The sequence below is a fragment of the Podarcis vaucheri genome (assembly GCF_965113315.1).
Source record: "Podarcis vaucheri genome assembly, chromosome: 1".
NCBI classification, from domain to species: Eukaryota; Metazoa; Chordata; class Lepidosauria; order Squamata; family Lacertidae; genus Podarcis; species Podarcis vaucheri.
In genome coordinates, this window is record NC_138759.1 from 5036062 (window position 1) to 5059635 (window position 23574).

At 46.5% G+C, this 23574-nt stretch overlaps 3 protein-coding genes across 4 annotated transcripts in view; 1 reads left to right on the top strand and 2 right to left on the bottom strand.

Annotated features, from left to right (window-relative positions):
- NID2 (nidogen 2) overlaps positions 1-172 on the top strand; it is an 82356-nt gene extending 82184 nt beyond the window's left edge. The window contains exon 21 of the mRNA XM_082216577.1: positions 73-172. Within this exon, the coding sequence (XP_082072703.1) occupies positions 73-83 (11 nt within the window). The 3' untranslated portion in view covers positions 84-172. The remainder of the gene's footprint in view (positions 1-72) is intronic.
- A 908-nt stretch (positions 173-1080) lies between these two features.
- On the bottom strand, positions 1081-16309 carry RTRAF (RNA transcription, translation and transport factor). Its single transcript, XM_082219810.1, has 8 exons — positions 16131-16309; positions 12009-12136; positions 10693-10792; positions 8585-8671; positions 8057-8145; positions 5458-5526; positions 3507-3555; positions 1081-1437 (listed from the first exon to the last, which is right to left on the bottom strand). Exons 1-8 carry the CDS (start codon positions 16189-16191, stop codon positions 1283-1285), a joined length of 738 nt encoding a protein of 245 aa, XP_082075936.1. The 5' UTR covers positions 16192-16309; the 3' UTR covers positions 1081-1282.
- Positions 16310-20807: 4498 nt separating this feature from the next.
- GNG2 (G protein subunit gamma 2) overlaps positions 20808-23574 on the bottom strand; it is a 62062-nt gene continuing 59295 nt past the window's right edge. For both annotated transcript variants that reach the window (XM_082220258.1, XM_082220259.1), the window contains exon 4: positions 20808-21705. In XM_082220258.1, coding sequence (XP_082076384.1) covers positions 21577-21705 — 129 coding nt within the window. In that variant the 3' untranslated portion in view covers positions 20808-21576. The remainder of the gene's footprint in view (positions 21706-23574) is intronic.

The window sequence follows — 23574 nt, forward strand, 5'->3', positions numbered from 1 at the left end:
AGGAGTTTGCATCTTCTTTACCTCAAGAACTGTCTTCCTTCAAGTTAACCCTTGCTGCTTCTCTTTTTGCAGGAAGAAAATAAGCTACTGGTACTTGGGGCAGAAGAAAGGGCCGGGGAGTGGGGGGGAAGAGTTCCATTGTGGCAGCTGGAAGGAGACTCCCACTGAGAAGATAAAGACCCCTCTCCCAACTACATGAAGACAACCAGCAATATGTACTGAAGGGAATTAAGCGGTTTAACTTAGAGCAAAATTATCCAGTATTTTTTAAGTTATACCTCAAATCTTTTTACTACTGTATTTTTTTTAAATGAAAACTTTTTTTTATGTATTGCCAAGATGAAATGGTGCTATACCCTTTTGCTGATGGGAGCAACTTTGAAAAAAATAATAATTATGAACATATACATTTATCCTTACTCTATTGTTATTTTATTAGAAAACACAAGACTCTGCTTTTAAACGGGTGGCGTGGCAGCAATCTGTATAGGGACTCTATCTGTATGTACGGGAATGGCTTCTGCAAAAGTGCCTTAAGAAGTCCATGTTGTTTTTTTAAAGCGCTCTGGTTGTACGAGAAAGGTGGAGGTAGTTTAGGAGCCATGCAAAGGGTATTTTGCAAAATCCAATGCCCACGTCCACCTCTCGCCTCTTCTGACTGTTTTTAGTATTTATATGAGAATATGCTAGAATGAACTGGCTCAAATTTACCCCTCCCCCCAAGGGCTCTGCGTGAGTGAGGTGTACGTGCCAATACCTGACTGAAACTTCTGGTCTTTTCTAGGCTACTCCATGAATTTAATAATAATAAAAAATAATAAATTTTCTAAATTTTCCTAGGCCGTTTCAAGGCTTTTGGTTTTTGACACGACTACCGGGAACTTCTCCCGCTCACAGCACAATGAAATGCGTGTGTGTGTGTGTAAAAGCAACACTCCACATTTGAGGTGGAGGCCCTGGAAATTTGGAGCATCACTTATCCCATGCAATACGCTCTCTGAGCACACTCCCTCAAAGTGGAGGGACTGCGGCAGCTCCTGTTGTCCTTGGCAGCCTCGCACTAAAGGATGACGGTTTGGATCGGTTTAATCCAAGCTTTTATTCACGTAAAGAAAAAAATGATATGGAGCGGATGTGCTGGCAGCTGCCCTTGTTTTCTTTCCAAACATGGCAGCCGTATCCTCTTTTTCTCAACTGCATGCGAGGTTCAGCTTGGAGGAGTTCCCCTAAGGGTGAGGCCGCCAGCAGCAGCAGCTGGAGAGCCAGGAACCTGCCTGCTTGCTCATCTCCCCACCTTGCCCAGTCTGTGGTCAGTTTTTGGATCGGCAATAATCGCCTGGACCGCTACGATGGCTTCGTTGATCTTCGTCTGCAGCTCCCGGAGCTCTTCTATATGCAGGAGGCGGAGGATCTGGGCGGCTTCGTTGAGAACGGCATCTGGGGCGGAAGGGAAGAGGAAAAGGAAAGGGCTGATCAAGCTTTAGTTCGCCATTAAGTGCTTAAGCTCAGTCAGCTGCCCTGAAACTTTCTTTCTTTCTTCCACAAGACAAGGGGGCTTGATGATGCCTCAGGCCAAGAGCAGCTGAAGCAACCCTGAAGTCAGCCCTTGCATCCGTCTCTCTCAGGAGACAATGGAGGACGGCATCTTTGGGGGTGAAGGCAAACTGCGGGAAGGTTACAGAACTTGCGGTGGCTGTAAAAACCGATATGGGAGAGCCTTACAGACAAGGACATTAAGAAGAGTTTTGCTTCTGGATCTAGCCAAAGGCCAGTCTAGGGCCGAATCCTGTTCTCACAGTGGCCAAGCAGGTGCCCCAATGGGAAGCTCGCAAGCAGGACGTGAGTGCAATAATGCTCTCCCCACTATTATTCCCAGCCACTGATATTCATCATCATAATTTATTATATAGACCCCGCCCATCTGGCTGGGTTTCCCCAGCCACTCTGGGCAGCTCCCAACAGAATGATAATAATAATAAAAATGTGATAAAACATCAGACATTAAAAACCTCCCTATTCAGAGGAATGGTGCCTCCGACAGTAGAGGGAACCCAACCATTGACAGCCTTATTCTTTTAAAGTCCTCCAACTTTGACCATCTCTACCTCTTCCATAATTTACAGTGGTGCCCTGCAAGACGAATGCCTCGCAAGACAGAAAACTCGCTAGACGAAAGAGTTTTCCGTTTTGGAGGTGCTTCGCAAAATGAATTTCCTATGGGCTTGCTTCGCAAGACGACAATGCCTTGCGAGTTCCTGCGGGGTTTTTCCCCCTTTCCTCCTCCTTTTTCTAAGCCGCTAAGCCACTTATCAGCTGATCCGATCAGCAGATAAGCCGCTAAAAGCCACTAATAGCGCTAATCCGTCAATGGGCTTGCTTCGCAAGATGAAAAAACCGCTAGACGAAGAGAATCACAGAACGGATTCTTTTCGTCTTGCGAGGCACCACTGTATTTAGTGCTGTGTGAAGAAGTACCCTTCTACGCTAAGTTGGATGTCCACAAATTGTAGCACTGCCACAGAGCACCAGAGTGAACTAAAGCAACGATAATAATAATAGTTTTAATATTTATTCCCTGCCCATCTGGCTGGGTTGCCAGCTTGAGGCTGGGCGATAATGGAAAGACACACCTGGACGGACTGCAGGTCTTCTTTGGCTAGCAAAGGCCCCATATCCCCTGGTGCCCAGCTCCCAAAAGACGGGCAGAGCGCCAGTGCAGCATCCCATGCCATGAAGGCGAGTAAAATCTCAGGGGCTGAACTCTGGCTTGTGAACAAGCCTCTCTAGGCCAGTGTTTCTCCGCCAGTTGCAGGTGAACATAGTGACATCTCCTTACAGAGTTCCCATGCATTTGAGGTGCTGGGAGGGGCACTGATCCGACACTGGCTTTAAAAGCGGAAGAGAGGAGGGCATCACACTCCTTTCTGGAACTAGCTCTTCCTGGGCTCCCTTCTCCCTAAATCAGGGTGAGATGCCATCACAAATACAACACAAATTAGAGAGGTCAGCTTGCCTTGCCTTGGGCACGATGCGGGGAAAAGAAATGGGAAATAGGCTCCAGTTCCCTTGGGTTCCTATTTCCCCCATAAACTACCCTTTTCCCAGGTGTTCTGTGCCCCCAAAGGAGGGCTAGCCCTGAATCACAGGACTACGGATTACGTCCTCCTTGAAGCGTTCTTTCCACTAATTTAATTGAAATAGTTTTAGTAAGTTACTCTCACGGAGAGAGTATTTTCTCCCAAGTATGTAAGGATGAGAGGAGGCTGGCGACTCAATGCTCCCTAACAGTTCTTGGTAACAGCAGGACACTGATTAAAATACAAATCCTGTTCGCAGCAGGGCAAGAGGAAAGTGGGACATGCTTTGTGACAATCTTACACACAACATGATGCTCATGCATCCAAACTTGCCCAGCATGCAAACCATGGTCTCTTCAAAGGATGTGCACAGAACAACCCCCCCCCCAAAAAAAATAACATTTGCTCTATTGAAGCGCACTCTCTTACCTCCTGTGTCAAAGCCAAGAATGTGCTTGTCCAAGGTGACAGGCAAGCCCTTGGGGAAAGAAAAGGGAGAAAAGTGTTATGCCTTCTCTTCAACAACTGAATCCATCCAAGTCATCAGATTTGGTGGTGTTGATTCCATTTACTCAACCTAAGTCCTGCAAATGCTAAAATAAGATGCTCCAAGTTGCTAGCTACTTTGATGGCCAGCATTTCCTCACTTCTGCTTCCAAAGATTTCAACCGAGCAACTCTCCCAACATCTGGTGGGCAGGATTGTGGCCTCAGAAGCTAAGGCCCTTGGAAAGGAAGACGCTTAGAAGTTTAAATTAATTTATTCCACAAAGGGGCTGTTTGATGATTCCAGGTCTTTTAAGAACACAAGACAAGCCTACAGAATCAAATCCAAAGGTCCATCAAGTCCAATGGCCTATTCTCACAGGTGCCTTTTGGAAGTCTGCAAGCTGGCCCTGATTTGTGATTTTCCCCGCAGCTTTTAAGATACGGAAGCTCGAGAGGATTTACAAGTCAAAACACCACACGTACGTACCCCTACTTTTTACAAGTGCCATGTGTGATTTCATAGCAAGAAGCAAAAACCCCAACATCTTCCCCAGGTAAAACCAGTTCCCATTTATCAGCTGATTGTCAGCTAGTCTACTGCATCGGGCTCATAGCCTTCGCTGCTACCACCCAAGGATCATGGGTCTGGTGGTCTCAGGCAGGAGACAAGAGAAGGCCTCTGACATTATTCTCGCGCAGGGCAAGTTGCCACGAGGGAACCTGTCAAGCGAGATTAATCGGCAATGTGGTCTCTGAGCGCAGCCAGCTGCTCAGCAGCCACTGAGTTGCCTAGGAAGAATTTTATCAGCTGACCTCCACCTACTCTGCCAGCGGCTGATCTCAGTAAGAGATGTTAAAGCAGCAGGACACAGCGTGACTCTTCCCTCTCTGAATGTTGGCTGCCTGCTGCGTCCCTGGTCTGACTATTTTCATGGATGCATAAATTCCAGCAATCCTTGTGTTCAATTACAGAACTACCATATTTTCCCGCCTGTAAGACGCCCCCCCCGTGTATAAGACGCCCCCTATTTTGGGGGGCTCAGATTTAAGAAAATGGGGGGAGATGGCCCAGAGTATAAGATGCCCCCTAATTTTTGACATTATTTTTTAGAGGGGAAAACCTAGTCTTATACATGGAAAAATACGGCATTTATTTAGCTCCACAGCTCTGGAGAGGGGCTGTGCCCATGGCACTCCTAGGCAAATCCATGAGCTGCTAAAAGCAGCTTGTGCCACAGGAGTTTCTGAGTGCTTTTAGCTCATTCACACCAACTATGTATAGGTGTGGACGCGGGTGGCTCTGTGGTTTAACAGAGGGCTAGGGCTTGCCAATCAGAAGGTCGGCAGTTCAAATCCCTGCGACGGGGTGAGCTCCCGTTGCTCAGTCCCTGCTCCTGCCAACCTAGCAGTTCCAAAGCACGTCAAAGTGCAAGTAGATAAATAGGTACCACTCCAGCGGGAAGGTAAACAGCGTTTCCGTGCTCTGCTCTGGTTCGCCAGAAGCGGCTTAGTTATGCTGGCCACATGACCCAGAAGCTGTCTGCAGACAAACACCGGCTCCCTCGGCCAATAAAGCGAGATGAGCGCCGCAACCCCAGAGTCGGCCACGACTGGATCTAATGGTCAGGGGCCCCTTTACCTTTACTATGTATAGGTGTAGAAGGCACCTCTCTGAAAAGAGGTGCTTTTCATTTAAGGTAACTGTCATGTAATGTGGCTACTTCCGAAATGCGGCCTTCTCTCTGCATCCTTTCTGTGCAGGATCACCTGGGCTGTTGCTGGTTTCAGACCCTGCCAGCTTTATTAACGCAGAGGGATTTCAAGCCATTCAAAGTGGCTGTAATTGAGGCAAAGGGTTCACTGGCTGTACAGAGACAGAGAGTTAGACATACCTCTTTGGACTGATTTGCCTTGGCGACAGCCTCCTGACTCAAACGCTCCTGAACCAAGATGCGAATTGCCTGGGAAGGAAAAAGAAGGCGAAAGCCCATGTAAGTGCTGGAGGATCCCTCTGGCCCAGGATGATCTGGAAGAGCTTACAGAAGCCACATGACATACAGTGGCAAATGATGCAATGAGATCAGGGCATATGGGGCCTAAACTGGCAAGGGCGAGGGAGTTCCTTACTGTGAAGAACTTACACACACAAAAAAAATCAGCGCTGTCTTCCAAGATTGTGCCTTCCTAAGAGGTGGCCAAGTTTTGTTTCAACTGACCTAGTATTTGAATACCGTATTTTTCGCTCTATTGGACGCAGTTTTTCCTCTCCAAAAATTGAGGGGAAATGTGCATCCTATAGAGCGAATGCAGGCTTGTGCCATAGCCGCGCGCAACCCCTCTGGCAAGGAGAGGCTGTGCGGGGCTAAAGGGGAAACCAAAACAGTGAGTGGGATCCATCCTGCTCGCTGCCTTGCCTTCTTCCATAGCTGCGCACAACCCCTCTGGCAGGGAGAGGTTGTGTGCAGCCTGTACGCTGCTCTTTGGTGCTGGGGGGGGGGCATATTTTTTTTCCTTAATTTCCCCCCCTAAAAACTGGGTGCGCCCTATGGTCCGGTGCGCCCTATGGTGCGAAAAATACGGTACATTCCCTTTCCTTTTCCTCCACTTGGCCATATCTGATTCTGCAGTAGCTCCTGGGAGCGGAGGTGGGAGTGAAGAAATAATGGGTGAGATTTTTCAGGCACAAAAACTCTTGCCCCTTAAGCTGCTGCCTCTCAGGCCAAACAAGATGTGACAAATAGTAAACGTGCATTTAAAAAAATCCCGACGACAGCATTTGTTCATGGTTGAGGTTAGTGTGAGCGACCAAGCGGCAATGTACATTCACCCTTTCCCCACCTGCCGTATTTCCACGTGTACCCAGAACCTACAGAGAGAAAACCAGCTTGCAGAGGGATGATTTAGAGGATGGAAAAAATGTCAGGAATGCCACCATTTGGCCTCTTCTCTGCTCTAAACTACTCTCCCAGAACTGCTTTCCCCTAAACAAAGCAACCTCTAGGATTTAAACACACATTATCTGCATATAAATATTTAGGTTGGCCATATAGGCTAGGCCTCCACACAAGTGTGAATGGATAACTGGATGACTGTGGTGGCGCTGGGTACATCACCCATGCAGGTCCCACAGGCATAAATCACAACTATCACATGGCTAAAGATGGGCTTGGAATTCTGACAAACTCCTTTTGTTTTGTGCTGACTCGGACACCCTGCACAAACCTCGGGACCTTGGCTGCATTTCAAAGTCTGCCATTGCAACAAAGATGGATTTTAAAGAACCGATGCCAGTTACTTCTGCCTGTGCCCAGTCTTCTGACATGGTCAACAAGCTCAGTTTTGCTTCTATCTCTTTCCATGGGGAAAAGGCAGCACCAAATATCAACAGAGAAATTGTGGCCATAGCACAAACAACCGCCGTGCTTGTTTCCAAGGCTACCAAAGTTCCTTCAGGGGGTCTTTACTATTTGTGCCTCAGTAAAGGGACGCAGGTGGCACTGTGGGTTAAACCACAGAGCCTAGGACTTGCCGATCAAAAGGTCGGCGGTTCGAATCCCCGCGACGGGGTGAGCTCCCGTTGCTCGGTCCCTGCTCCTGCCAACCTAGCAGTTTGAAAGCACGTCAAAGTGCAAGTAGATCAATAGGTACCACTCCGGCGGGAAGGTAAACGGCGTTTCCGTGCGCAGCTCTGGTTTGCCAGAAGCGGCTTAGTCATGCTGGCCACATGACCCGGAAGCTGTACGCCGGCTCCCTTGGCCAATAAAGCGAGATGAGCGCCGCAACCCGAGTCGGTCACAAGTGGACCTAATAGTCAGGGGTCCCTTTACCTTTACCTTTAAAGGGCAGAGAGACCAGGAGCCTCAATGCAAGGGCCACCCACCTCACAGCAAACCTAGATTTAGCTGAAGCAGGAGCAGAGCCACAGCACATTTACTCCCGAGTAAGTCCCACAGAATGAAGCTGGCAGGGCTTACTTGTGAGTAAACACACTCTGGCCTGAGATGCACAACTCAGGAGTCAGTTACTTGGGAAACTTCTGAAGCTCTCTTTTAGATGAACTGCTCTTATGGCAGGAGGTTTTTTTAAAATATATGTTTAAGCACCCCTTTCAATGACAGGATGGTAGCGTGAAGATCAGCATTAAGAATGGTTTCCTAGCTTTAAATGCAGTTGGTAATTGGAATAAGTAATTATCCTGCCACTGAAAGGTGTGCAGGAGTAGCTAAAGAGAGGACTTTCGAAAGTGTCAGTGATTCGTGAAGGGTGAAGGGCAGAGGCTGGACAATATGCCCTACAAGTCCCCTTCCTCTTCAAAACCTCTCACCCCAAACTCATTCTAGGCTACCAATTAAAATAGAAAAATTAACACATTTAGCAGCTTTTTTGCGGAAGGGGAGTGGTCAGCATGCTTGTTCAAACCATTTAAAAAACCACTTTTAATCTACTGCAGTTTGTATTTATGAAGGAAGAACAGGCTGCTAATGAGCTAACCTTGAGCATCACCAAATAGTCATCATGACGCTGGATCTGAAGGAGGTTCGCCAAAGCCATCACACCAGCCTTAAAGTCAGGGTTGTTTACTGTGGAAAAGCACACACACACACACAAGTTGATTCCCCTCGAAAATAGTAACAGCATGAAATTCTCTTTGGAATTGCTTAATCCAGGTGCCACCTTTTACAGCAAGAGGGGGGAACCTGTGGCTCCTAAGTCTAATTTCATGCAGGTGGGGGAAGCGGAGATGAATGGAGCAATTGAAGGAATTGGCGGGGAGGGGATCTTCTGGTGTTCAGACTTTTTGGTAAAAGTGATTTATCCCTTTCCTGGCAGCCTGGGGAAGGTGTGTGGGGAGAAAGGATAGTCCCACCCACTTTTGGCCCTGGCCCCTCCCACCGCTGGCTTCGGCCCCACCCACTGCCTGCATGCAACTCCTGAAAGATTACCACCCCCCAAGGGAATGTGGCCCTGGAGACACTGTTCCTGTTTCATGGCATGAAATACGGTGGCTTTTTCACTCACCATCCAGGTTGATGAGGGGTTCTGCATTTTTAGATGCGTTGTCTGCGTTCTTAGCCCCCTCAGGCGTGGAGTCCTTATACTTGTCAGCTGTTGAAACAAAAGCCGTTCTGGCCCGTGAGTGACAAAGGGGTTTTAGAGGACTATGGATGAGCTAAAAATGAAAGGAAGCAGCCCCAGGCCAACAAAGGAAACAGGCACTGAACTATTCTTCTCCGTGAGAACAGCTTGTGCACAGAACGGCAGCAGCTGTCCAAGATGCCCGCAGCCTTCGCGTCAGAAGCCTGTCAATTGCTAATAAAAATGATGACACTTAAGTAGCAGCTGAACATGGAAAGAAAACAACAGATTTTCTGAACAATGGGGGAAACTGAGAAGCACTGCCCAAATTCAGGAAAACGTGAGGCCAAAACTATACATTTGGCAAAGAACCCAATGTGGGTATCAGCAAAGAGTTGCAAATTGGCAAAGTGGAAAACTGGCAGGCAGGCAAAGGGTATTTATGTGCCCTTAAAACTTTCCTCTACTCTCTTTTGCTGTTCCTTGCGAACCCTGGATTCCGTGGGCTGGCCAGGTTAAAAAAAACCCAACGGCAATAGCTGGGGTGGTGGTTTCAGAGAAAAAGCTATTGGGGGCAGGGAAAGAGTTCATGTTTCCCCCTTGCAGCTATTTGACAGAGAGCCAGGCTCCCGATCCTGAGTGTCTGTCACATGTAGTAACTGAGTGTGATAGAAAACTCAGGCTTGCGGATAATCAAGGGCAAAACTGTGAGTCAAAAATCTCTGGACTCTCAAGACAATGTCCCACTGATGATGACAGAACTCAGGTGGCTTCCAAATTGATTTGTTCAAGATTACAGCCTTACACGACAGACTTATTCTGAACTGGAAGTTTGGGTGTGAGAGGCACAAATACAAGATGGCTTGAGAGCAGTACATGTGAAAAGGATCTAGGAGTCTTGGTTGACCACAAACTTGACATGAGGCAACAGTGTGACGCGGCAGCTAAAAAAGCCAATGCAATTCTGGGCTGCATCAATAGGAGTATAGCATCTAGATCAAGGGAAGTAATAGTGCCACTGTATTCTGCTCTGGTCAGACCTCACCTGGAGTACTGTGTCCAGTTCTGGGCACCACAATTCAAGAAGGACACTGACAAACTGGAACGTGTCCAGAGGAGGGCAACCAAAATGGTCCAAGGCCTGGAAACGATGCCTTATGAGGAACGGCTAAGGGAGCTGGGCATGTTTAGCCTGGAGAAGAGGAGGTTAAGGGGTGATATGATAGCCATGTTCAAATATATAAAAGGATGTCACCTAGAGGAGGGAGAAAGGTTGTTTTCTGCTGCTCCAGAGAAGCGGACACAGAGCAATGGATCCAAACTACAAGAAAGAAGATTCCACCTAAACATTAGGAAGAACTTCCTGACAGTAAGAGCTGTTCGACAGTGGAATTTGCTGCCAAGGAGTGTGGTGGAGTCTCCTACTTTGGAGGTCTTTAAGCAGAGGCTTGACAACCATATGTCAGGAGTGCTCTGATGGTGTTTCCTGCTTGGCAGGGGGTTGGACTCGATGGCCCTTGTGGTCTCTTCCAACTCTATGATTCTATGATTCTATGTGTGCTTGAGCCTCTAACTTCCGTGGCCTCGCTGATGCCTAGCGACTGAATCCTGCTAACTTCCGAGTGATATAGACATGTGAAGTCTCTCCACGCCTTGTGTGAGCTCCCTTCACCCTACACCTCTTGCAGCAATGGCATGAGATTCAACACTATTTGGGCAACTGAGAAAGTAAGAAATAAAGCTTAAGCCGTAACAGAAGAGTTACAGCACAATCCTGGGCATTTCTCCCCAAGGCACATTCTATTGAGATCAACGACACTCACTCTGAGGCAAGGTGCTGCCCTTTTAAAGACTCCAGCCTTGGAATGAAATAAAGGAGTATTCCCTTTATGCACCTTAAAAAACTACAGCCACAGATTAAGAGTAAATTACAGTGTTAATTGGCACGTACTTTCTGGCCTCTTTCTGGCTCAGCTTGAAAAACAGAACTGCAAAGGAAAGGGATCTAATATAGCCTTTGAAGACAAGGGAGAGTGAAAAGTCAAACATACCGTTGTCTCCATACTCAAGCCTGACTGCCAGTCCCAAAAGCCAGTCAATTGTTTCTTGTCGCTCTTGGATGTTGAAGGGACAATTCACATCTTTAAGGTACTGTGAAAAACAAGAAGAAGATTGAACTAAGAACCTTCGATGATTCATAAGAAATTAACAAACACTGCAGGTTTGTCTGGGAGAGCAGCTTCCCAGGCAATGGGCATCTTGACTTGGAGGGTAGCACTAAGGAATTGAGGAGGGGGGCAGAAATAGAAAATTGCTGCTGCTGCTCCTCCTCCTTGCCTGGGTAAACCTAACATTTATCAGTTTGTAAGGGCTCAACACACAAACTGCATACGAAAGCCACGCCCTTGCCTTGGGCCTGCAACAATTTGTCTGCAGCTAAACATGCCTGGCCAATGCCAGAATGGGAGATCACTTGGGAATCTCATCTATGCCACCTTGAACTTCATGGGGAAGAAAGGTGGGATATAAATCTAACACAGACAAAGGAAAAGGCCCTCAATGGCTACAAGCCATGATGGGTATGTTCTACACCTGTTATCAGAGGCAATAAATGCCTCTGAATATCAGCTGCTGGGAACTGCTGGAGGGGAGGATGGTCTTGCATTTGGGGCACCTGGCTGGCCACAGTGATGCTGGTCTTCAGGGGTCAGCAAACTTTTTCAGCAGGGGGCCGGTCTACTGTCCCTCAGACCTTGTGGGGGGCCGGACTATCTCTCTCTCTCTATATATATATATATATATATGGGGGGGGGGGAATGAACGAACTCCTATGCCCCACAAATAACCCAGAGATGCATTTTACATAAAAGGACACATTCTACTCATGTAAAAGCACACCAATTCCCGGGCCGTTTGCGGGCCGGATTTAGAAGGCGATTGGGCTGGATCCGGCCTCTGGGCCTTAGTTTGCCTACCCATGGTCTTGATCAGCAGTTCTCAACCTGTGGGTCCCCAGATGTTGTTGGACTACAACTTCCATCACCCCTATCTAGCAAGGCCAGAGCTCAGGGATGATGGGGAGTTGTAGTCCAACAACATCTGGGGACCCACAGGTTGAGAACCGCTGGTCTAGGTGGTCCCTTTTGCCTGATCCAGCACAGCTCTGTTTATGTTCTCAAAGAAATGATGAATTGGGCATTTTGACTCTGCAAAGCAAAGGAATGCAGAAGCACAAACATGGTCGTGTGACACTGTTCACAGCAAGGGGTCTTGGGGCAGGAGCTGCCACTGACAGATCACACTGATAAGCATTTCCAGACCGGAAATAATAACTGTTAGCATCAACTAAGGTTTCAAGAAGTACTACCTTTTCAAAAGACTTTGTCCATTCTGCAGCATTGTGGATGTTTCTCAGATTCCCTCTGTCTTCAATTTTGTAGTGTCTGATTTTCTGGTCTTCAAGCCAAACAATAAAGTTTCGAAATTCAGTTTCATCTGTGATAACAGATTAACAAAGTCACATTGATGATGTCAAAGTCTATCCCAAGTCATTGAATCCACCAAAGGATTTATGCTACTAGAGCTTTCCAAACGTTTCATGTCGGTGACACGCTTTTTAGACAAGCATCATTTTGTAATTTAGTTTTATTAGCAAACCGGAGGTTAAACTAACCCCTTTCCAGGAAAGCAGGGAGTGTTTGCGTGACACCCCTACGCACAGCAGCTGACAAACTTAACGTGTTGCAACACACAGTTTGGAAAGCTCTGGGCTGAAGGGTAAACTGCATAAGGAAAACAAAGCAGACTAACAGAGGATGTACCAGAAGACCCTTGAACACATTAAATGAAAATGTGTTTCATTTCATTCATTCATTCATTTTATTTGTATGCAGCTTTTCAACCCAAAAAACATGTTCAAATTGGCTTACAACAAAGAAACAGAGATGCATTTCAGATAAATTTTTATTAGTTTTGCAACAGAAAAGAATAAAATAAAAGATATGCTTGACAAACACAGAGTAAAAAAAAAATAATAGTAACACAGCAACCAAACACACCATATATACAATAAAATATTATCACCTATCAAATTAACATTGTCATCTCTTTCTGGACTTCCTTCAGCCTGCCCGTAAATCTTCCGCAATAAATCTCTAAAAATACACATTGCCTAGTTTGTATTGCCGTTGAACATTCTTCTACCTCTATTTTCCGTGAGCAATACCTCTTAAATTTTCACAGTGCTTCTCTAAATCCCCTTAACGATATTTGACCTTTACTAATATATTCCAAGTAATCCACATACTTCCCCCAGTCCTCGATAAACTTTTGGTCTCTCAAATGTCTAATCTTTCCCGTTAATCTATCCAGATCCGCGTAGTCTAGTACCTTCGCTCTCCACTCCTCTATTGTTGGCATTTCCTTTTTTTTCCACTTCTGAGCAAGGATTATCCTTGCTGCTGTAACTGCATAGTAAACAAATTTATGGTCTTTCTTTTTTATCTCGTTCCCCAACATCCCCAGCAGGAAGATTTCGGGTTTTTTAGCAAACGTATATTTTAACACCTTTTTTAATTCGATGTATACTTCTTCCCAAAATTTTTTCACTCTCCCACACTCCCACCACATGTGGAAGAAAGCACCCTCCTTCTCTTCGCATTTCCAACATTTACTGTCTACTTTGTACATTTTAGATAGTTTCACAGGTGTTATATACCACCTGTAAAACATCTTCATAACGTTCTCTTTCACAGTCATACATGCAGTAAAGTCCAGACCTTCTTTCCATAAGATTTCCCACTCTTCAAACTGTATAGCATGACCCACATCACTAGCCCATCGAATCATCACTGCCTTAACTTCTTCATCTGCCAGGTTCCAATCCAGCAGCATCCTATACATTCTAGATATTATTTTCACCTCTTTATTTATAATTTCTGTCTGGAATTTTGATTCTTTGTCTGCATACCCTCTATCTTTGGTCTCTTTTCTAAACATCTCGTTGATTTGGAAGTGGTGCAGCCAGTCATAGACATATTGCTTAGTCTGCTCATACGGTTTTAGTTTCCATTTACCATCCTCTTTCATTAACAGCTGTTCGTAGGTTGCCCAGTCACCTTCCATATTAATTTTCTTAATACTCATCACTTCGAGGGGTGAGAGCCAATGGGGAATCTTAGGTTCTAGTATGTTCTTATATCTTTCCCATATTTCAATAAGTGGGCCTCTGAAGATGTGATCTTCAAACCCCTTATGCGCTTTCTTCTTGCCGCACCAAAGGTAGGCATGCCAACCGAACCTGTTGTTGAAACCCTCTAAATCAAGTAATTCCTTGTTCTCTAACTTAACCCAGTCTTTTATCCAGCAGAGGCTTACTGCCTCGTAGTAAAGTCGCAAATCCGGTAGGGCAAAACCTCCCCTTTCCCTTCTATCTGTCAGCAATTTATATTTTATGCGGGGTTTTTTGCCCTGCCAGATGAATCTTGATAATACTCTCTGCCATTCTTTAAACGTTCGGTTCCCTTTAATTATGGGAATTGATTGAAATAAGAATAGTACCCTCGGCAATACATTCATCTTAATAGTATTAATCCTTCCCCAAAGGGATAGTTTCAGTCCTCCCCATACTTCCAGGTCTTTTCTTATATCTCTCCACACTGGCTCGTAATTATTTTTAAATAAATCTATATTTTTAGGTGTGAGCCAGATACCCAAATATTTCACTTTCTTAACCACCTGTATCTGTGACTGGTTTTGGATTATTTCTATTGCGTTTTGTTCCATATTCTTTGCCATCAACTTTGTTTTTCCTTTATTTAATTTAAAGCCTGCTATTTCTCCGAATTTGTCTATTTCCTTTAAAATTTCTTCTATCGTAGTTATTGGGTCTTCCGTCATTATGACTAGGTCGTCTGCAAATGCTTTGGTCTTGTAGGCATGATGTCCGATTGTTATTCCTTTAATTTTCTCATTTTGTCTAATAGAGTTCAACAGTACTTCCAATACTATTATGAACAGCAGCGGGGAAAGTGATGCATTTCAAACAAACACTACAAAAACAATTTCATATCATAGCAAAATAACACAGCAACAATTTCATAACCTAACAAAACAATAGCAAATATAACAACATACAAAAAACCCACATTCCAATACTATAATTATAGCATACACAATCCAATAGCAATAATAATAATAATAATAATAATAATAATAATAATAATAATAATAATAATAATAATTAAAAAAAACAACTGTATCAGAGCACTTCCCTCGACTGACCACTGAGTGCACCACACAGGGAAGCTAAGTTAAGCTAAGCAGATATATAAGATTGAATATTTATTTATTAAGATACAAAATTACAAACTCAATAATAAAGTTACAAAATAATAACAAGGAAGTCACACACAGGTGGAGGGAAGACACAGGGCAAGAAATAAGAAATGGATAAATGATGGTGCATAATGAAATGTGAAAATATGAATTTGCGACTATAACGTATATGTATCAATATGTAAAGATTTAGTATATGTATTGCAACATTAATAATAAATTAGGTGCATAATAATAACAATTGTCCAGGGCAGCTGTCTACCAGCTCCATCTGGGATGCAGGATGAGACCCTCCCTGCCCGCAGACTGTATCGCCAGAGTGGTGCATGCTCTGGTTATCTCCCGCTTGGACTATTGCAATGCGCTCTACGTGGGGCTACCTTTGAAGGTGACCCGGAAACTACAACTAATCCAGAATGCGGCAGCTAGACTGGTGACTGGGAGTGGCCGCCGAGACCACATAACACCAGTCTTGAAAGACCTACACTGGCTCCCAGTAGGTTTCCGAGCACAATTCAAAGTGTTGGTGCTGACCTTGAAAGCCCTAAACGGCCTCGGTCCAGTATACCTGAAGGAGCGTCTCCACCCCCATCGTTCTGAGGTCCAGCGCCGAGGGCCTTCTGGCAGTTCCCTCATTGCGAGAAGTGAGGTTGCAGTGAACCTGGTAGAGGGCCTTCTTGGTGGTGGCACCCGCCCTGTGAAACGCCCTCCCAGCAGATGTCAAAGAGAACAACAACTACCAAACTTTTAGAAGACATCTGTTCAGGGAAGCTTTTAATGTTTAATAGGTTATTGTATTTTTAGTGTTTTGTTGGAAGCCGCCCAGAGTGGCTGGGGGATAAATAAATTAAATTAATATTATTAATTTTAATTAATATTATTAATTATTAATATTATTAATTAATATTAGTAAATATTATTAATTTGCGTGAATTGAGCACAGCACACGCGAGTCAGAGTAACGTGTGAACCGAGCTGGGATGGGGGCAGGGGGAGAGGAAGAAGACGACCAAAGGCGCCAAGGGGCGTGGCCAAGACGGCCACGGGGCGGCGCTACGGGGACCACGTGAGCACGCATGCGCGCTGCGGGGCGAGCCGCCGGCCACGACGGAGAGGAAAGGCGCCGGCGAGAGTTTGGGCCTAGCCGCCTCACCTCGGCAGTTGAACCCGGCCGGGTTGTGGTAGTCAAGCGCTGACAGCTTCCGCCGGAACATGGCGCCGCGCCTCGGGAGAGCAAGGTCTGCCCGGCTCGGTTGCCGCCGCCGCCGCCTCAGCGAGAAGCGCCTCAGTCGCTGCGAAGAAGACGGCGAGAGGCTGAGCGCGCCTGCGCAGCAGAGGCTGGGGTGGGCGGAGCTGCGAGGGGGCTATAAGCCCGCGGTGGCCAATCGGTGCTCGCGCCGAGCCGAGTGGGCGGGGCGAGCAGGAGGTGAGAATGGGCGCGACTTAAAGAGAGGAGGGGAAGGGATCGGGAAGGAGGCGCCGAAGATGTTGACTGACAGGCGCTCTGGCGAATAGAGGCGAGAGGTGGAAGAGGCTTGGGAGGAAGGAAAGGGATGCTGAGGAGGACGGCGCCATAGACTTGTAACGTGTAGAGGGAGGCGGAGGGCTGGATTCCGGGGCCAGTTCAAACTTTTTATTTTGCCAGCCATAAAAATCGTTGGTTACAATAATGGGTTTGGGGGAAAGAGTGATTGCTCTAAACAAAACGGTTTTGTTCAAAGGCTTTTTAGGCAGACGGAGGGCAACAGGAAGGACGAAAGCTTCCCCTGTTGAATATCTGCCTGCTGCCTAGATTTTTAGATTAGATAAATTTATTGTCATTGTCCGTATATACACAGTATGCACAGCAACGAAAATCAAACACCCACCCAAAGACCGGGTACACATATACATTTGCACGTATCTCCGAGCTCTCATCCTATTTGGACATAATCTATAAAACATACATAGTCCAGAATATAACATGACCTATTTAAGGCATAAAGGTAAAGGTAAAGGTACCCCTGCCCGAACGGGCCAGTCTTGACAGACTCTGGGGTTTGTGCGCCCATCTCACTCAAGAGGCCGGGGGCCAGCGCTGTCCAAAGACACTTCCGGGTCACGTGGCCAGCATGACAAAGCTGCATCTGGCGAGCCAGCGCAGCACACGGAACGCCGTTTACCTTCCCGCTGGAGTGGTACCTATTTATCTACTTGCACCCGGGGGTGCTTTCGAACTGCTAGGTGGGCAGGCGCTGGGACCGAGCAGCGGGAGCGCACCCCGCCGCGGGGATTCGAACCGCCGACCTTTCGATCGGCAAGCCCTAGGCGCTGAGGCTTTTACCCACAGCGCCACCCGCATAACATAACCTAAAACCTATCTCATTCCTTCCTCTCCCTACTTACTCAACCTTGCAACTGGCCCTGAGATCATTATTTAGTGCAATCAGAGCTCTTGGATAGAAACTATTTCGAAGGCGTGTGGTTCGTGTTTTCATTGTCCAATATCTTCTGCCCGAAGGCAATAGTTCAAAGAAGTTATGAGCAGGGTGGGTGGGATCTCTCAGAATGTTATGTGACTTCTTCAGGATGCGAGTGCAACGTTGGAGCTTGCCTTTTGTTTGCATGTGTTTCAAGAAATCCTGCTAACAGCATCTGGCTAGTGGGATGGAGTAAAGGATTTCCCTATTTTTCAAAAGAGGATATTCCACAGTTCAGGCCAATGGAGATTTAAATCGATTTTTAAAAATCTGATCCATTTTCTAGAGTGATTTATTGGACAGGTGGAGTTAAAGCTCACTCTTGTTTTTATTTTACAAAAGAACATTAAAAAAAATTAATAGTTTTGTTTGTTTGGATTATATTTTGTTGTTGGATTTTTATAGGAGCCACCCTGGAAGCCAATTGAAAGGGTGGCACTCATAACTTTCAGATATCACACTTCATCATTTAGAAGCCAAAGCTGTCTTAGACGGCAGCTGTATGTCCACAACTAAGATTTCTGCATCATTGAACTAAGTGGGGTTACTTCTGAGCAGACATGTAAGCAAGCCACTCTGGGAGCCTTTTTGGCTGAAGAGTAGAATACAAATGCTAGTCTAAATAAAGCTTTGCAGAAATGTTTTGAACATCCACTCGCTGCTCATAAACGTGATTTCAGAGAATCCTCACTGTGCTGTTTTCGCACCAAGAGCAAACAGCTCCAGAAATTTGAACCTGGGTCTCCGTAGCCCGTATACTATGCCCAAGACAAAAACGAGGTGTCTCTTCTGTGCCACAACCTACTTCCTTCCCTGGAGTTGCTGTGGTTATCAGGTCAGTGGGCTTTTGCCCAAACTATCCAGCAGAGGGCTTTTTGCAGAAGGAATCAACTCGCAGCTCTCTGTGGCGAGCTTGTCATATCGAGACAAAGCTCCCACAAATTATTATAACAGATGCTTGCTGATAACGGCACGGCAAGATGGATATGGAGCACACAAGGACCATCTTTCTTGGAGGTGTTACTTTCGAAGGAGCAGAGAGTCGGCCCAGGATACCTGAAGGAGCATTTCCACCCCCCAGGACACTGAGGTCCAGCGCCGAGGGCCTTCTGGCGGTTCCCTCCCTGCAAGAAGTGAGGTTACAGGGAACCAAGCAGAGGGCCTTCTCGGTGGTGGAGCCCACCCTGTGGAACACACTCCCTTCAGATGTCAAAGAAATCCAGCCAGATGGGTGGGATATAAATAATAAATAAATAATAATAATACAATCATACCTCATGTTACGTTTGCTTCAGGTTGCGTGTTTTCAGGTTGCATCCCGCGACGACCCGGAAGTACCGGAAAGGGTTACTTCTGGGTTTCGCTGCTTGCGCATGCGCAGACACACAAAATGAGGTCGTGTGCATGCGCAGAAGCGACGAATCGCGACCTGCAGACGCGGGTTGCGTGCTTTTCAGGTTGTAAACAGGCCTCCGGAACGGATACCCTTCGCAACCAGAGGTACCAGAGATACTACTGAGGGCATTCTTGGTGGTGGCTCCCGCCCTGTGGAACACCCTCCCTTCAGATGTGAAGGAAATAAGCAGCTATCCTATCTTTAAAAGACATCTGAAGGCAGCCTAATCCTTTACAGCCATCCAAGTTGGACACAATCACCAGCTCTTGTGGGTTCCCCATATTGCCAGCAGGATGAGAAAGCACATGCCGCCTCCCCTCACTCACCGTACAGCCATCAGAGCTGGCGGCAGCTACAGATGCTTCTAATAATCTCTCTTCCAATGCCCGTTTCATCCAGGGAGCCTCCAGCCCCCTCCCGCTTTGTACTTTGTCTATCGTGTCGTACAAACCTGGGAGGAAACAAGGCACCCTCTTCCACCAGCCCAGTGGTTCAAGAGTGGACAGTTCCACCCCTCTGGGCATGGTGGGATTGCCTAGTGGGCCTGTTAAGAGGCAAGGGAGCGGCAGAGGGGCAAATGAGCTGTGTATGTCATAGGTGGAATCTTCTTTCTTGTAGTTTGGATCCATTGCTCCGTGTCCGCTTCTGTGGAGCAGCAGAAAACAACCTTTCTCCCTCCTCTATGTGACATCCTTTTATATATTTGAACATGGCTATCATATCACCCCTTAACCTCCAGGCTAAACATGCCCAGCTCCCTTAGCCGTTCCTCATAAGGCATCGTTTCCAGGCCTTGGACCATTTTGGTTGCCCTCCTCTGGACATGTTCCAGTTTGTCAGTGTCCTTCTTGAACTGTGGTGCCCAGAACTGGACACAGTACTCCAGGTGAGGTCTGACCAGAGCAGAATACAGTGGCACTATTACTTCCCTTCATCTAGATGCTATACTCCTATTGATGCAGCCCAGAATTGCATTGGCTTTTTTAGCTGCCGCGTCACAGTGTTGGCTCATGTACCCAGATCAAGGGAAGTCATAGTCCCACTCTCTTCTGCCTTGGTCAGACCACACCTGGAATACTGCATCCAATTCTGGGTGCCACAATTTAAGAAGGACATTGACAAGCTGGAAGGTGTGCAGAGGAGGGAGAACAAGATGATCAAGGGTGTGGAAACCAAGCCTTGTGAGGAACGGTTGAAGGAGCTGGGTATGTTTAGCCTGGAAAAGAGGAGACTGAGGGGAAATAGGATAGCCATCTTCAAATATCTCAAGGGCTGTCACATGGAAGATGTTTTCTCCTGCTCTGGAGGGTTGGACTCGAACCCATGGCTTCAAGTCACGAGAAAGGAGATTCCGGCTAAACATCAGGAAGAGCTTTCTGACAGCAACAGCTGCTCAAAAGTAAGACACTCTCCCTCAGGTGGTGGACTCTCCTTTCTTGGAGGTTTTTATGCAGATATTGGACAGCCATCTGTCCTGGATGCTTTAGCTGAGATTCCTGCATTGCAGGGGCTTGGTCTAGATGACCCTGAAGGTCCCTTCCAACTCTAGGATTTTATGAAATGACTACCACACTTTGAAAAACTAGTATCTCTGGATCAGGCTTATCCCCCCCCCCCTTTTTAGTTAATTCATAGTTTTGGGTGGATTCTGAATGTGCAAATGTGTGTCGAATTTTATTGTGCTATTATTGTCCGTGGTGGGTTGTGCAAGCCACTATTCTGAATGCTTTCTATAGGGTAGTGGGATATCTTTAGGGAACCAAGGGAGCAGCAGCTCCCCCCCCCCCCAAATTTGGGAACCGCTGCTTTAGCCCAGCAAAGCATCCCCGACATGGGGACAGCTTTGCCTTCTGAGATGGTGACCACTGCGTATAGAACTATCTGCAGTCTGATGATGCTCACTGTAACGGCACCATAGGAGCAGGACAGAAGTCTGCGATATAAGGAGATGAAAAGGACGAGTCAAAATGCCCCATCAATCACAACATACAGTTTTTACTTGCAGAACAAACAACAAAAAAAAGCTACCAAATACAAGTGTTAGAAAAACAGTGGTAGTAACTACGTCGGGAATGTACACGGCGGCCTCCCAGGCCCTTCCGAAGCTATGGCACATCCTTAGTTAAATCCTTGGAAAAGAACAAAATTGGCCGAGGCTGAACAGCAACTGCAATTCTGGGCCCCCGTCCCCCTCGCGTGGCGCTACTCTAAAAACGCTACATACACACAAGACCCAAATGCTAAGGAACATCGGAATAAATCTAGCCTGCTGCGATAATTTTACGATTCAACATAAATAACTGAGTGACTTGGGGGGGGGCACAAAAAAGGAATAAGGATATTATGTACATACACACACAGATACACAACCCTTTTCAACCATGCTCTGCGCAACCCTCTTTTTTTTTTTTTTGAAAGAAAAAGACAAAAGGGTTTTTGTCTGGCAAGAGCGTAAGTGGACATCAATTTTACTCTTTTACACATTCCCCCCTCCCTCTCCAGACAACTCTGCAGATGTCAAGATCTTTAGCCTTGTAACGTAGAGCAACATCACCATTCCATTCTCCCAAGAAGGCAGCCGTTTTCTTTTCTTTTTTTATCATGCACTTCTCTGTAAACTTCCAGGCCATTTTGATTTTATGTTTTAAATTGGGTGGACTCTGGAAACACGTCCACGTTGCTGAAAAAATCTCTACATCAGTGTCCAGGGCGGCCCAAATTGGGGTCACAGGCTCCTGTGAGGTTTACAGAATGGCGCAGAAAAACTTCTTCTCCCTAAAGGGGTTTTCTGAAGCAGGGACGGGGGTCAATAGAGGGTCTTCTTTGGCGTGGGCTTCGCAGTACGCCATCAGGTCTGCAGCGGCTTTCGACACCTGGGAGGAAAGAGAGAGGAGGTCAATTTCCCCGGAAAGCAGTTCTCAAAGAGCAGCTACTTTGGCAAGGAAGCCCACGGAGGCAGAAGATGGAGACCTTAAACCCTCTAGATATTAATAGACTCTCAACATGCACAAAGTCAATGCGAGTTTTCCTCCAACCGCAACAGAAATCTCCCCTCCTGTAGCAAAGAATCATAGACACCGAGTGACAACAGGACTGCTCAAGGTGCCCCAGCTATAAAATTGGAGAAATCGAGAGAGATATAACCGCACTGGCAGCATATCTCTTCTCGTATCCAAAAATGCAATAATAATAATAATAATTTTTATTTACACCCCGCCCTCCCCAGCCAAGGCTGGGCTCAGGGCGGCTAACAAGCAATAATAAAAACAAGTTGAATGAATACAACTTAAAAACAAAATACAACATTAAATATTGAAACATTAAAATATTAAAATGTAGCCTCATCGCATGAAGAGAAAGGAAAAGAAAAAAGAAAGAGGGGGAGGGAATCAAATTGGCTCCAAGCCAAAGGCCAGGCGGAACAACTCTGTCTTACAGGCCCTGCGGAAAGAAATCAGATCCTGCAGGGCCCTGGTCTCATGAGGCAGAGCGTTCCACCAGGCTGGGGCCAGTGTTGAAAAGGCCCTGGCTCTGGTAGGGGCTAATCTGACTTCCTTATGGGACCTCTAGAGTGTTGCTATTTATGGACCTTGAGGCTCTCCGTGGGGCATACCGGGAGAGGCAGTTCCGTAGGTACAAAGGTCTCTAGATATTAGTGGACTCTTAATTTGCACAAAGTCAATGCGAGTTTTCCTCCGACTGCAACAGAAATCTACCCTCCTGTAGCAAAGAATCATAGACACCGAGAGACAACAGGACTGCTCAAGGTGCCCGGACTATACAATTGGAGAAATCGAGGGAGAGATAGCTGCACCGGCAGCATATCTCTTTCTCATATACAAAAATGCAAGAAGGGCTTTTACACTCGCCAGAAGCTCGGCACTGCCCTCGCTGGTCCTGGAAGGATTCTTTTTTAAAAAGTCCCATATGCTCAGAGATTTTGCGCCTGTTCATTGGGGGAGATAGGAAGCCCAGAGCACTTGTTCTTTAGATGTCCCTTTTATGAAGAGGCACATAGTGAGACCATTGATCCCCTGCTGGTGAGGCTCACTGACCTCCCGGAAAAGCAAAAATTCAACCTTTTCCTGTCAGGAGGCAGTGATGGCCATCAACTTTGATGGCTTTAAAAGAGGATCAGACATGATCATGGAGGAGAGGGCTATTCTCTGCCTCCACAATCTCAGACTCTTGTCCTCAGGTCCTGCTTGCGGGTTTCGCACGTGCATCTGGTTCGTCACTGTGAGAACAGGATCTGGACTAGATGGGCCATTGGGCAGATCCAGCAGGTTATTTTTATGTTCTTATTGCGTAATCTCACAGCGGTGGCTGTGAGAAGCCGTGGTGGTGAGTATCTTTTGGGTATTCTCTCTCTCTGTGTGAGAATCCTTTGTTCCACAAAGAACAAAGGAGCAGAAGGCCGGGTTTGTTTGGTCCACGCATTGACATTTTTTGTGGGAACTGTCCTTTGGACATGCGCAGTGCGGCAGGAAGTACTGGTAACAATGGTCCTGTGCAACTTGTAACTTGTTGTGAGTCTCTTGCTTGAGCCTTGCGGTGAGAGAAGCAGAGAGAGAGGGAGAGTCTTGGACTCTTGTTGGACTCTAAGCTACCTTTGAAGGTGACCCGGAAACTGCAATTAATCCAGAATGTGGCATCTAGACTGGTGACTGGGAGCGACCGCCGGGACCACATAACACCAGTCCTGAAAGACCTGCATTGGCTCCCAGTACGTTTCCGAGCAC

Bases quoted from the DNA above. Each gene is read 5' to 3' on its own strand.
- RTRAF (XM_082219810.1), bottom strand. From the start codon at position 16,191: ATGTTCCGGCGGAAGCTGTCAGCGCTTGACTACCACAACCCGGCCGGG. The intron at 10,793-12,008 runs GTAGTACTTCTT...TGTTTTTCACAG, and splicing joins GGACAAAGTCTTTTGAAAAG to TACCTTAAAGATGTGAATTG. The intron at 8,146-8,584 runs GTGAGTGAAAAA...GCTTTTCCACAG, and splicing joins ACCCCTCATCAACCTGGATG to TAAACAACCCTGACTTTAAG.